General features: G+C 38.9%; 1 protein-coding gene across 6 annotated transcripts in view; it reads left to right on the top strand.

Annotated features, from left to right (window-relative positions):
• Window positions 1-14,681, top strand: part of GIGYF2 (GRB10 interacting GYF protein 2) — a 150,000-nt gene that overhangs the window by 30,100 nt on the left and 105,219 nt on the right. For all 6 annotated transcript variants that reach the window (XR_007454242.1, XM_049614665.1, XM_049614666.1 and 3 more), the window contains exons 3-5: window positions 1,644-1,727; window positions 13,401-13,530; window positions 14,458-14,553. Coding sequence is in view for 5 of the 6 variants with exons in the window: in XM_049614665.1 (XP_049470622.1) it covers window positions 1,687-1,727; window positions 13,401-13,530; window positions 14,458-14,553 (267 nt within the window). In the remaining variant the exon portion in view is untranslated. The remainder of the gene's footprint in view (window positions 1-1,643; window positions 1,728-13,400; window positions 13,531-14,457; window positions 14,554-14,681) is intronic.

The following is a 14,681-nucleotide window of genomic DNA, read 5'->3' as shown; positions in this document are numbered from 1 at the left end:
TATTTTTTTTTTTTTAATTTTATTTTTTTCCCCACCCACTGAGCTTCTTCCCTTTTTTTCTTTCCTTTTATTTTTTTCCCACAGGGCAGATAAATTAATAGCCGATTATAGACATTAACGTACTTTTACTTTGCCTTTTTTGCATTTTTGACCAATTTCTGGTTAATATATATTTTTTTAATATATATATATATATATTTTCTTAACGTTTATTTATTTTTGAGACAGAGAGAGACAGAGCATGAACAGGGGAGGGTCAGAGAGAGGGAGACACAGAATCTGAAACAGGCTCCAGGCTCTGAGCTGTCAGCACAGAGCCCGACGCGGGGCTCGAACTCACGGACTGTGAGATCATGACCTGAGCCGAAGTCGGACGCTTAACCGACCGAGCCACCCAGGCGCCCCCTGGTTAATATTTTTAAGCCATCTCTCACTCAACATGGGACTTGAACCTGTAACTCCAAGATCAAAGTTGAATGCCCTACCAACAGGTGTCCTGAGGCATATTTTTCCAGTTAACTTTTTTTTAGATCTTCTAAACATAAACAAAAGTCAGGGTGATGTGAATTTATCTTGGAGATATTTACAGTATATTTACAATATTTATAGTATTTTCCATTTTTAAGCTCTGATATCCTCCACCCCCCACCCCATATTTGAGATGTAGTTGACATATAGCATTGTGTAAGTTTAAAGTATATAGTGTGTTGATTTGATACATTTATATATTGCAAAATGATTACCGCCATTGCATCAAGCTAACACCTCATTCCAGCACGTAATGGCTATTTCTTTTTTGTACTGAGAAAATTTAAGGTCTAATCTCTTAGTATCTTTCAAGTATATAATATGGTATTATTAGCTATAGTCACCTTGCTGTGCATTAGGTCCCCAGAACTTGTTAATGTTGTAACTAGAACTTTGTACCCTTTGACCAGATATCTCCCCGTTTCCCCCACCGCCCAGCTCCTGGTGACCACCACTCACTCTTGGTTTCTCTGAGTACTCATTGGCACTTTTAGATTCCATACACAAGAAGTACCCTACAGCATTTGGCTTTCCCTGTTTGACTTACTTCACTTTAAGCTCTGATATTTTAAAACGGCTTTTGAAAGGTCACTCATGAAATTGATGGTTCAAGACAGTGTTTTAAAATAATCACTAGCGTGTAAAGTGCTAAGCAGAAAGTGGGGGAGAGTTGTAGTGGAAGCTGTGAGATAGGAAAGGGGGGGTGCTTATTTTAAGAATCTTGAATATAGCTCATGGTTGGTTATGGGAGAGTCATTGCAAAGGAGTGATATAAATTAAAATGTAAATCTGTTACCTTTCATTCACTCCCTATTGCTCAGTGGCTGAAGGAGAAAGTCCTTAATTTGGTCCCTGGTGCCCTGTGTGGTCTGCATCCACCCATCTCATGGGCTTCATCTTATACCGCGTCTCCTTTTCCCACGTAAGAAGATGTGAATTGAAATGTGAGGTAGATTTGTTAATTTCACATTGCCTGCTAGATTGTTGTAAACACGGATTAAAACCCATTCTGATAGCTGCCCGGGAATGAATGAAACACCCTAGCTAGACTTTCTGGGCTGGAATTCTGCATTTGCTCTTGACTAACTGTATGGAGATATTTTTCTCTTTAACAGGTTTCTCCACATATAAAAATCTATTGTAAAAATACGGAAAATAATGGCAGCGGAAACGCAGACACTGAACTTTGGGCCTGAATGGTGAGTTTTCAGAATCTCATCCTGCTTGATATTGGATGTACTACTAGTACGGTAGTAAGGTATTTTTACAGATGTTGGGTGGTTTATAAATGTACATGTTTTTGAGATTTTGATTTATGTGCCTAGTTGAAAACAGTGTAGCTTGTCTAGGAATAAATTCTGTTTGGTCAATGACTGCATTCTATATTTAAAAAACTTTTCTAGGTCTGGCTAGGTAATGATAATGAAATTTTCTTGGTCTGGTTTTGTAATGATAATGGACTCCCTGCAGTCCCACCACCCTAGCAAATTACTTGCTTTTTGTTTCAGCCCTTGTCTAGGTACATATAAAATTTTACATATAATTGTAATATTTTTATCTGTATGTTTTCTGCCACAATACTGTTTTGTAAGTGCTACTCCTAGACTTCTTTGAAAACATACTTTTATTGAATTACTGTTTGAATTTTTTTATTGATGGGCTAGGCAGGTGGTCCAGAATTATACTGGTTATTAACTGTAGCCCATCTAAGATTGGGATAGCATTTGCCATAATAACAATTAATTGACCTTTGAGTCTCTTACAGATGTGTTTGGACCCTGAATGGAATTCTTATGGAATTTTGAGATCCATCACATTGTAGTGTGACTTTTTCCCCCTCTTCTTCCTTTCCCCCCAGTGTTGGTGATTGAAGATCCTCTCGTCAGTGGCATGAATAGTTGCTTTTTCTTTTCAAACCTTGAACCAGAGGCAGTATATAGTAGATAAATTGGAATAGTGTTTTAAATATTCTTGATTGTTTAGGTGGTGGTGGTTTGAAAAGTGATGCAGACTTCTGTAGTAACTCCCTATTTCAGGACACATATTAACGTATTTTATGCATTTCTTTTTATATGTAATTCCTAAATTTTCTCGGCCCTTTTAGTCAGCATTTGGAGACTGAGGAGAAATCTCTACTTGAAATTCTAAAAACTGATGCAAGTTCTATACTTTGATAATTTATTTTGGAAATGTTGACCTAAGTAATGCTGTACCTGTTTTAGTTTTTAGTTTATATTTAAAAAATAAGTTTCTTATTATTGAATCAATATGTTTCTAAAGAAATTAGAAATTACAAGTAAGCCAGAGGAAGATACAATTTTACCATCCATGATAACCACTGTAAATAGGTTTCTCTCTCCAGGTGGTTCTGTGTATGCTTATTTGTGTGTGTGTACATTTATTTTCATGAAAATGGGATCATACTGTACATTCAACTTTGTAACCTGCTTTTAAAAAATAACCACATCAAAAGTATCTTTTTTTTCAATAAATGTTTTCTATCATCTTAAATGGTTGCATTGTATGATGTACCATCGTTTATTTAACTAGACTTGTAGATGTAGCATACATAGGCCATTCTCAGTTTTCCATTATTACAAAAATATTTTTGATGAACATTCTCATAGTTACATCTTTATTCACATTTTATTAACTTCCTTTATATGGTGGATTTAAATCCATATAGCTCATTTTGTAAACCATTTTGTGTGTGACTCTTCTGCCTTTATCTAGAATTTGTAACTGCTTCTCTTTTGTATTTACACGTGTTTCTTTCATTGTAAAAACATGATTAAAATTGTCAGCTAATTTAAGGAAGTTGTCCCCTACCCCCTCTGTCCCATCATCTATTAAGAAAAAGAGACAACACCAGGAATTTAGCCTAAACAAAAGAAAAAAACTACTGGAGATGTTCTAGAGTCAGTACACATTTAGCTGGATGCTGTATACCATGGGTTGACAAACTATGGCCCGTGGAAGTATAAATAAAGTTTTTTTGAATAAAATTTTATTGGAACACAGATACACCTGTTTGTTTCCATATTATCAGGCTGTTTTCATACTACGGTGGCAAGGTTGAGTGGTTACAAGAGGGGCCATCTGACTCAAAAAGTTTATTTACAGAGAAAAGTTTTCTGGTCCCTGCCCTAAATCATGGGTTCCTAAAGTCATTTCAGTGTGTCAGTTCATCAGTCAGTGACCCAGTCCATCAACAGCATGGTACACATTTTTTCAGTGATGCTCAGAAGTCATGTTTGATGGTGTTTTGTTTGATCAGCCCAGTGCTTTATACCAAATTTGAATTGAAGTAACTTTAGTAGAAGACAGTTACCAGTCTCCTGCTTAAACAGTAGCTTTACCTAATTGTCACCCTTCAGGCATCATTATTAGAGCCTAGGAGCCTTCCCTTAGTCATATGAAATGCATATAAACTGAGGAGTGGGGGTCTAAGTAGGCACACTGCCTTTTTTTTTGTTTTACCAGCTATGAAAATTCCTTTTGGCTGGGGCGCCTGGGTGGCTCAGTCGGTTGAGCGTCCGACTTCGGCTCAGGTCATGATCTCACGGTCTGTGAGTTCGAGCCCCGCGTCGGGCTCTGTGCTGACAGCTCAGAGCCTGGAGCTGCTTTGGATTCTGTGTCTCCCTCTCTCTCTGCCCCTCCCCCGCTCATGCTCTGTCTGTCTCAAAAATAAATAAACATTTAAAAAAAAAAAAAGAAAATTCCTTTTGGCAAAGGGAATATATGAGAACCTTAAGGAACTCTGGTAACTCTGAACTAGAAAGCTGCAGTATAAATAGAAGCTGCTACTGTGCTTTTCTGCATGTAACATTACATTGGTTGTGAAACTTGAGGCAAGGAGCTGGGTCCAGAATACTTTAGAATCAAAGTTTAGAGTGATTGCATTTAGTCAGTGTGTAACTCTGAACTATACAGAAACATTTAGTTATACTTTATTTCCTAAGATCATAATTTTTATTACGATGTAAAATATAAATGTTCAATGAAAGACGGAGAAAATGAAGAGGTGTACTTGGGATAGTAGTGACGATGGGAGAGTGTTGACAGTTGTGGTGGAAACAGACTACGGTGACTGTATACATGGACTCATTAAGGTAGGTCTGTGGAGTCATTAGGTCTTAGCTTATCTCTGTATTTGGGATAAAGGTATGTATTATATAGTCACCAAAGCAATTCAAAAAGGTGTGATAGAGTTAATGGAGGAGCACATTGTTTTTAGGAATAAAACCATTGTTTTTACTCAGATGTTGCCACCTTAGACCTCTCCTGACTATCTATATATAATGTCTTCCTCTTATTCCCTATCTTCTCTGCTTATTTTTTTCTTCATGACCTATATCCAAATAGAACATGGTAAACATTTTATTCACTTATTCTCTTTATTATTTATATTCCATTCTCCAGCTCCCACTAGACTGTGAGCTCCACTGAGGGCAAGTACTTTGGTCTCAATTTTTGTATACTTTGTTCACTGCTGTATCCAGTGCCTGCAAATAATAGGTACACAATAAATATTTGTTAAATGAGTGAATGAATTGTTGGAAAGTAAAGTTGTTTTTAATGTTTTTCTATTATAAATATGTGTATACAGCCTTCAACAGTTTTGTTTGTGTTGCTGCGTATTTATTTTGGAATAATTCCCTGGAAGTAGAGTTATTAAATCAGTTTCATTTTTAAGGCTTTGGATGATGTACAGACAGATTGACCACCAGAAAGGTTGTGTTAGTTTAGTTCCCATCCCCTGTTACCCTTGACCAAACACTAAGTACTACCTTAAGAAAAACATTTTTTTTTTGGTTTTAAATCTGGTAGGTTTAGGTTTTGTGAAATTTTTTGTTAGTTTCAGTAACAAGGTAATTCACGCTTGTTGCTGAAAACCTTGGAGGAAACAGTAGTACAAAAAGAAAAAGAAAAGATCCAAGTTATCCTTAATCCTGCCATCCAAAGAACCATCGCTAACATTTGGTTTGCTTCCTTCCATTCTTCTTCTTCTTCTTCTTTTTTTTTTTTTTTTTTGGCAAAATTTTGTTATGTATACTTAAAGACATTTAAAAAAAAAAACCCAAATTCATTATACTTGTTTTATATATATATATATATATATATATATATATATATATGTATATATGCTTATATATATAAATACATATATTGGATTGAAAATAGATAAATGTAGATGATTAAGGAATTTATCATAGGGGGAATGATTGCAGATAGTTAGTCGTCTTTATGGGGAAGGAGCCAAGGAATTGCCTTTAGGTTTTCTTGTATCTCATTACATGGTCTTAAGGAAGTTTTCCCAAGTGTTACCTTGCAAGAAAGTGAGGTATTTGTTTGCCCTAAAGCACTTTGTTTATAACTGTGTTGAAATAGTTACGACTTTGTGTTGTGTTTCTATGTGTTTTCCTTACTCAGAAGAGAACAGAAGAACGGCACTGTATTTCTCAGTTTTGGTAAGCACATGTTTAGCCTAGCTTACTGGACATAGGCACTTAGTAAATGTTGGATGAAGGCATTCAAGTCTCAAGGGGGTGGGGAGAAATGGAGGCAAAGAAGGGAAACCTGAGGTTGCTGGGTTATTAGCCATCATCTTTGTGGGGGATGAGAGAAATTCTGGAGGATGGGATGCATTAATCATCCCAGTTTTCAAAAAGAGTAAAAGACATCTATGCAGTCTGAAGGGATAGTAATACGATGTTATCCAGGGGTGTATTTTAGAAGAGAATGTTAAGATTTGTTTAGAAAACATTTCTCACCTGCCTCCTATATTCTGTGCCTTGGATTAGGTGCTGATGCAACAAAGATGAAAGGACATGGTACCTACTTTTGGATTACTTATTTCTTTTAATCTTAAATACTACTGTGTGCCCATTTGCTCAAGCCGGAAGTCTTGGAGTTTTCTGGATATTCGGTTTCTTTTACTTCTGTATCTCTACATCTAGTTCATCACAGTGTTGTGTCAATTTCGTCTCCAACATATCTCTTGAAATCTGTTCATTTCTGTTTATTGCCATCACCCCAGTATAAGCCACCACCATCTCTGACATAAACCATTGCAGCAGTGACCTGATGTTTTCGGGCTTTCATTCTTCTTATGGTTCTCCCTACAGCATCCAGAATAATCTTAAGATATAACTTGGGTCAAGTTTTTCTCCAGAATCCTTTGATAGCTGTATGTGTATTTGTATGACCATTTGTTAGTTTTTTTCTTCCACTAGCCAGTTAGATCCGTGAAGGTTGAGCAGGTACTTTTGTCTAGCCAAGGTCTTAAGGATTTCGACCTCTCTTCCTTTCCCTCTACAATTCTCTTTCCAACCCCTCATCCTCCTCATTCTGACTCGACTCTTTTTTCCCTTCCTTCCACTTAACCTCTCCTCCTAGGAGCCCAAGTGAAAATGGTTTGGGAATATATTCCTGATAGCAGAAAAGGCATGTGTAAAGACAAGGGGGCAAGAAACAGCAAGTTTGAGAGAGGAACTCTGAGACATTGTGTTTATTATAGTGTGAAGTGTGGGAGAGATGAGCTTGGAGGCAGCCCTTCTGTGTTAAGAAGCTCTGGGTTTTATTTGATCATCGTGTGTCAGTCAACAGTTGTTAATCAGGGGACATTTTATTCAGGTTTGCATTGGGAATATACGTATAGTTCTGTGGGAGACGGAAGATGACTGGGTATATCAGTTAGGATGCTGTTGCAGCAGTCCAGGTAAGAAATGAAAGTGTGGACAATAATGGGTTAGTTGATCCATGGGATGGCTTGAGAGATTTAGGATTTAATGTTTGTTTATTTTTGAGAGACAGAGAGGGAGACAGAGAATCCAAAGCAGGCTCCAGGCTCTGAGCTGTCAGCACAGAGCTCGACGCAGGGCTCGAACTCGTGGACTGTGGGATCATGACCTGAGCTGAAGTTGGATGCTTAACCAACTGAGCCACCCAGGCATCCCAAGATGTAGGATTTAAAACTGGTAGGGTCTGGTAATTAGGTATGGGCAATGGTAGAATGAGTAAAGCGTGATTCCCTGACTGGTAATCCAGTGGTTTAGATGGTGGTGTCCTTATCTGCCTTTGGGAATATGGTGATGAAGGGGGTTGGAATGAATAAGCTGATGAGTAGGGTTTGGGGCTAAAGTGGAGAGGCTGTAAGTGATTGCATATGAAAGCCTTGTTCTCTAGGGGAGAAGTCAGAGCCAGAGTTGAGAATCAGAAGCTTACCCAGAAATGTTTTTTGACTTCACACATCTATATTGACACTTCACATTGCTTTCATAAGCTGAAATTACGATTTGGGACAATAATAAGTGAAGATTTTGGGGGTATCATGGGTTTTAGGAGGCCCTGCTACTGCTACCTGTTAGTTGCTGCTACTTACAATAGAAGTGGGCCTCTTGTGTTAAACAGATCTCAGTATGGCCAGGAAGATGATGACAAAGATGGGAAATTGTCCCTTGGATTTGGTGATGTTATTTGTGAACTCTACTGGAGTAGTGGAATTGAAGGGGAGAATCCAGATTGCTCTGGGTTTTGAAGTGACCCGTAATTGAGGTTGTTGGGGATATTTCTGAATGGAAGAGGTGCATAACTGGGGGAATGTGGTGCATAGTTTGGGGGTGCATGCAGTGGTGCATAGCTAGGGGGGATGCTGCATTAAAGGGGTTTTAAACAAATCACTGTTACTTATTTTTTTTTAAAAATTATTTCCAGCTTTAAATTTTAAAAAATTTTACTAAAAAATTTTTTTTAATGTTTTTATTTTTGAGACAGAGACAGAGCATGAGCAGGGGAGGGGCAGAGAGAGAGGGAGACACAATCTGAAGCAGGCTCCAGGCTCTGAGCTGTCAGCATAGAGCCTGACGCAGGGCTCGAACTCATGGACTATGAGATCATGACCTGAGCCGAAGTCGGATGCTTAACCGACTGAGCCACCCAGGCACCCCTAACAATTGCATTTTATAGAAAATTTTTTTAAAATTTATTTTTGAGAGAGAGAGCGCAAGCAAGGGAAAGCAGAGAGAGAGGGGACTTTTTTTTTTTTTAATTTTTATTTTTGAGAGAGAGAGTGCAAGTGGGAGATGGGTAGAGAGAGAGGGGGACACAGAATCTGAAGGAGGCTCCAGGCTCTGACTGTCAGCACAGAGCCTGACACAGGACTTGAACTCGTGAACTGCGAGATCATCACCTGAGCTGAAGTTGGACACTTAAGTGACTGAGGCACTCAGGAGCCCCAACTTTTTTTTTTTTAATGTTTATTTTTGAGACCGCGTGAGTGGGGGAGGGACACAGAGAGAGGGGGACGGCGGATCTGAAGCGGACTCTACACTGACTGCAGTGAGCCTGACTTGGGGCTCGAACTCATGAACCATGAGATCATGACCTGAGCTGAAGTCGGACACTCAACTGACTGAGCCACCCAGGAGCCCCTAAACACATCACTTTTAGGTATACTTAGAGACTAAGGGGAAAGCAGATAGGGATTAAATTTCTAGAAGAGAGGCTTGTATGGAGCAAGATCCAAGAGAGGTTAAAGATCACTGGTGGGGTTTTAGGGATATTTATTACCCTGGTATGAGTTAGCTTTTCCAAATGTCTGTAGGTGAAGAGGGACTTGGACTAGGATTTGTCGATTATTAAGTGGAGCACAATTATCCTTATTCAGGCCACCATCTTTGTTTGAATTACTCTCCGTTTGTTTGGCTGTTCTCTTCACAGTAGCTGGAGGAATCTCTTGAGAATGCGCTCTGGTTACGTTACTCTTAATAAATGTGGTGCCTATAAGAAGTATTCAGTCCTGGACGCTGGAGGAGCTCTTGGGCATGGGTGATGGGGATCCACTGGAAGGGAACCGGGGTGGTGAGTGGATTTGAAGCCACTTGTCAGGAGCTGATGAACAAATTAGGGATGTTGGGCCATGAGAAGGAAAGTCTCTTGAGGCATTGTGACTATTTGCCACTTTGGGAATGATTTTCACTTGAAAGAGCACCTAGATATGCCCTCTAGTGGTAGAAACGATTGGCGAGCATATCGGCTCAGTATAAGAAAGATATGTTAAAATAATTTCTAATAAAATACATATATTTTAAAATTAACGTGTGGCAGAATAAACCCTGGCTATTTTAAATAAAATTTTGAGATGTATTGCTGGAAGGATTTTGATCTTTTTAGTCATGAAAACCTATGTTTGCATCTTTGCTCTGTGTGGGCAAGTTGTGTAACCCTTGTTTGTTACCGGGGTTGTTGCAGAGCTGAAATGAAATGAAACGAGGTAGTGCGTATGTAAAATTCCCAGCCTCAGCTCTGAGTGGGTATTAATTCCACTTCGTCAGGAAAGAATCCAGCTTTACATGAATTTGATGGAAAGCAGTTTCCTGGAAGGCCCTTCAACAGAGGTTGGATCACTTCTTTGTGGGCATGTTGTCTTTCCTGGTTGTTCCAACCTGTCTTACAGGAGTTGGACTAAATGACCTCAAAGTCCAAGAATAATCGGAAAGAAAACAAAAGATCAACCTGGCAGCAGTGAGTACTCTTGGCCCCTAAATTGTGCTCTTAATATGCACCAAAGAGAATCAGGCTCCCTGGAGAAATGGTTGATTCTAGGGCCGAGGCAAGAAATAATAAGCTGTGCCGGGAACATTTTGACACACCAGATAGAAAAGAAGCTGTTAAAGACTGCTAGGGTTGGGGCGCCTGGGTGGCGCAGTCGGTTAAGCGTCCGACTTCAGCCAGGTCACGTTCTCGCGGTCCGTGAGTTCGAGCCCCGCGTCAGGCTCTGGGCTGATGGCTCGGAGCCTGGAGCCTGTTTCCGATTCTGTGTCTCCCTCTCTCTCTGCCCCTCCCCCGTTCATGCTCTGTCTCTCTCTCTCCCAAAAATAAATAAAAAACGTTGAAAAAAAAATTAAAAAAAAAAAAAAAGACTGCTAGGGTTGTGTCAGAATTAGGAGCCAACCTGAAGAATCTCCCACGGTCAAAGAGGAGACAATTTGAGGGGCACCTGACTGGGTCAGTCGGTGGAGCATATGACTCTTGATCTCGGGGTTGGGAGTTCAGGCCCCACCTTGGGTGGGGAACCTACTTAAAAAGCAAAAAAGGATGAGACAATTTGGACATTGTGAAGTGCATTGAATTGAAATACTTTAATAAAAAATAATTTGTTACCATTGGAGAATGCTAGTGAACTAAGTCCTTATTTTGAAAACTAAGAAGGCTTTTTTTCTAACTTTCCTGTAAGAACAACATGAGTTCTTATGGGAACAACCTATTTCCTACTGAGTAACAACACCAAATAGTGTTAAGAGAGAAGTTTCTCCTTGTAGAAATACTCCCGCTAATAAAGAATGATAAAATAAAATCACTTTGTAACCTTAGTGAACTTAGGGACCTATGAAGGCATTGGTTCAGGGATTGCTAGACCCATAAAACCAGGGACTGCCTCCTGATGGCATTACACACCGCCACATCGAAGTACCCTTCACTTGCAGTCACCAGTGTACTGGAAATGCAGAGAACAGCGAAACATGGTAAACCTATATCACCGGAATAAGATCAGCAAAATCCAGACTAGAAAAAAATCCTTATCTTTTAGAACATTCTAAAGTATTTACAAATGAAATAACTTCCCTTCAAAAATTTCCTCAAAAAATCTTGAAAAGAATTCCCTTCAAAAAAGCTTTGAAAGCGTAGGATTTCCTTCAAAACGGTATTAAAGAAGGGTTAGAGGGGTGGTGGAAGGAGCAGGGTTGGCCATGGGTTATTGAGCTGAGGGCTGGGTGAGTGGTACATGAGAGTTTGTTCTGTAATTCTTGGACTTTTATAAATGTTCAAAATTGCCCATGAATGTTAAAAAAACTAAGTGCAAAAGAGAAGATAGAAACATTGAGAAAAGACTCTACCATTGAATTTACTAATACATTCCTTTTTTTTTCTCCCTCCTTTTATTGGTATTACAATGCTCTGATTTCTTTTTTTTTTTTACTGTGTAGATTATTCTCTTCTTTTTTGCTAATGTGAATGAAGTTAGCAATTTGGGGATGTATTTTAATGCCTCTGTTGAATTTTCATTTAGGCTAAAGTACACTGGCCCCTTTTACCCTTGGTACTTACTACTGTATAGAACTTCAGGCAGCCCCCAGACAATGAGTTGCTGCTGATAGTTTTGCCACTTGCTCTTTGACACAGTGCTGCAGTGGGATCTTACTCTTGCCATTTTTTGCTGAGGTTTCCCCACCTTTTTAAAATAAAAGCATCTTATAAAATTAAAAAAATGTTCCTCTTTCCCCAGTTCCATTCCTTTTAGGGTTATATATTTTTTCTGCCTAACAGTAAATATGGCTTAAATTTTTCTTTTTTTTGTATTTTCATTCTTCACTGCATTTTGAATTTCTCTACATTGATCATTGATTGCTTTTATTAAAAATGAATCATGAAATATTACAGGCATATAAAAGTATAAATTGTAGCAAATATCCATGTACCCAGTGCCAAGCTAAGAAAATAAAACATTGCAGGTATAATTAAAACTCCCTTGATGCTGTCTTTCCCTTTGCACATAGAATCTTATGTTGAGTTTTTTGTCAGTTCATGTTTGTGTCTATACTTTTGCTACATTTTGTATGGTTCTTAAACAGTATAAACTTATTTACAGGTTTACGTGTGTCTCTTTTTTGTAAGCTGTGTTGTTTTTTTTTTTTTTAAGTTTATTTATTTTGAGAGAGAGCAAGAATCCCAAGCAGGGTCACGCTTCCAGTGCGGAGCCCAGTGTGGGGCTCAGTCCCACATACCGTGAGATCATGACCTGAGCAGAGATCAGCAGTTGGATGCTCAACTGACTAAGCCACCCAGGCGCTCCTAACCTTCTGTGTTTTGCTTTTTCTTTCGTGTAGTATACTTTGCTAAATATTTTATTAAACATTAGCAGATTATTCTTTGAAGTGGTTGTTCCATTACAGTCCCACAGTTACTACTGGAGAATTTCCATTGGTTTTCATACTTACTAGCAACTGATACTCCAGATTTATTCATTGGTATTGTCAGATTTATTAATTCTTATTAATCTAACAGGTAGAAGGTGATATTTCACTTCTTTTTTAAGAAGATTTTATTTTTAGGTAATGTCCATACCCAACGTAGGGGTCGAGTTCACAGCTCCAAGATCAAGAGTCGCATGTTCTTCTGACTGAGCCAGCCAAGTACCCCTTACTTTAATCAGGTTACCTTTATAATTTCAAGGGGTACCTGCCTGGCTCAGTTGGTTGAGTGTCCAACTCTTGATCTCAGCTCAGGTCTTGATCTCAGGGTGGTGAGTTTAAGCTCCACATTGGGGGGCGCCTGGATGGCTCAGTTGGATGAGCATCTGACTTCGGCTCAGATCATGATCTCGTGGTTGAGAGTTCGAGCCCCGCGTAGGACTGTGTGCTGACAGCTCGGGGCCTGGAGCCTGTTTCAGATTCTGTCTCCCTCTCTCTGCCCCTCCTCTGCTCAATGCTCTGTCTCCCTCTGTCTCAAAAATAAATACAGACACTAAAAAAAAAAAGAATGTAAGCTCCACATTGGGCTCTGTGCTGGGTGTGAAGCCTGCTTAAGATATTACAAGTTTGAAACAGTGTCACCTTTTCACTCCAGATTTCTCAGGGATATATCATGATACCTCTTTAAGTTAGGGAATTACCACATGGTTGTCTGTTTCTCAGTGAACTGCTCTCAACGTGTTGTGACAATGGTTATATGAAAGCTAAAATCTTGGGATAATGGGATTTCTTTCTGTTCTTTTAAAGAGCTAAAGTGAACATTTTTATAGCACGTAAAAACAAAAGTCCTTGGTGCCAGAATATTTGACCCTTCATTTTTGTATTTTATGTCTCTCCTAGGCTCCGAGCTCTGTCCAGTGGTGGGAGTATCACGTCCCCTCCTCTTTCTCCAGCTTTGCCGAAGTATAAGTTAGCAGACTATCGTTACGGTAGAGAAGAAATGTTAGCACTTTTCCTTAAAGATAACAAGGTAAGGAAAAAGGAAAGACTTCAGAATTAGGAATGAGATTTCAGGGTATGTACAGTGATACATTGATAGATGATGGACTCATGGTTTTTCTCTTTTTTCCTGCTTTGAAACCTGTAGTAATTGACAGAGAATCTTCTAAGTGTAAGGAGCCCGTGTTTTTTACTGAGGACCTAAGATTTCATTATAGGAATAGAAAACTTCATGGAAACAGAATATTCAGCACTTAATACTTTGTCTGATTTCCTCTCAATGTCTCCTTCATGTCCATTTCTATCCCAGTTTGACGTCTGAGAAAGGAGGAATTTCTTGTCTTTATTGTACCTCTTTTCAGTTAGAAGTTACGAGTGAGAAGAGGAGTTGCTGCTTTTTTCCCCTTCTTGTGTTAAATATACGATTTTTAGCAGAGAGAACATCTTAAAATATGTTACCACATTTGTGTTTCCTATAAATGGTCAAAACCCAAACAGTGTAAAGTACACTTAACTATCTGACTAGTGAGAGAGAATATTTTCTGTTTTAACAATATACTTTGTTTTTGCTTTTATTAATGGGTTGGGGATGTCACATTTTAATGATGGCTGCTGAGGACAGATAAAATTGCTTATGAAACTCTTTACTGCCTTGTGCCTTGAGTTAAATGTGAGGATATTTACCCTTCCGCTGTGCACTCTGGAATGCCAGAGTTAATGCTGTATATCAAATCTAAAGTGGTGGTCTGATGGGAGGAAGAGGAACGGGACTGGGGTTGTTAATATTTAACCTCAGAATATGTAAGTACTACTGGAGGTAATTGTGGTTGAATAAGCTTTATTCCATATTTGTAACAATCACCAAGAGATAAACAGAAGAGTATTTTTTTCTTTTTTTATAATTTTTGTTAATTGGAGGGATAGCATTAATTTCATGGTCATGTGTTTGGTCGTACAGATACCTTCAGACCTTCTGGATAAAGAATTTCTGCCTATCCTACAGGAGGAGCCCCTGCCTCCGTTGGCTCTTGTACCCTTTACAGAAGAAGAACAGGTTTGTGTCTAACTTTGAGCCTTAGGTCAAACCCTTGTTCCTTTCCACTGAGTTATGAAAACAGGAAGTTACCACTTAGGCTCTAAGGCCCCAACATCGCCACATGTCTGCCACCTGCTTTCTGTTTT

The sequence above is a fragment of the Panthera uncia genome, assembly GCF_023721935.1.
Source record: "Panthera uncia isolate 11264 chromosome C1 unlocalized genomic scaffold, Puncia_PCG_1.0 HiC_scaffold_3, whole genome shotgun sequence".
Taxonomy (NCBI): domain Eukaryota; kingdom Metazoa; phylum Chordata; class Mammalia; order Carnivora; family Felidae; genus Panthera; species Panthera uncia.
The sequence above is the reverse complement of the archived record's forward strand: the minus strand, read 5'-3'. Positions and strand labels throughout refer to the sequence as shown.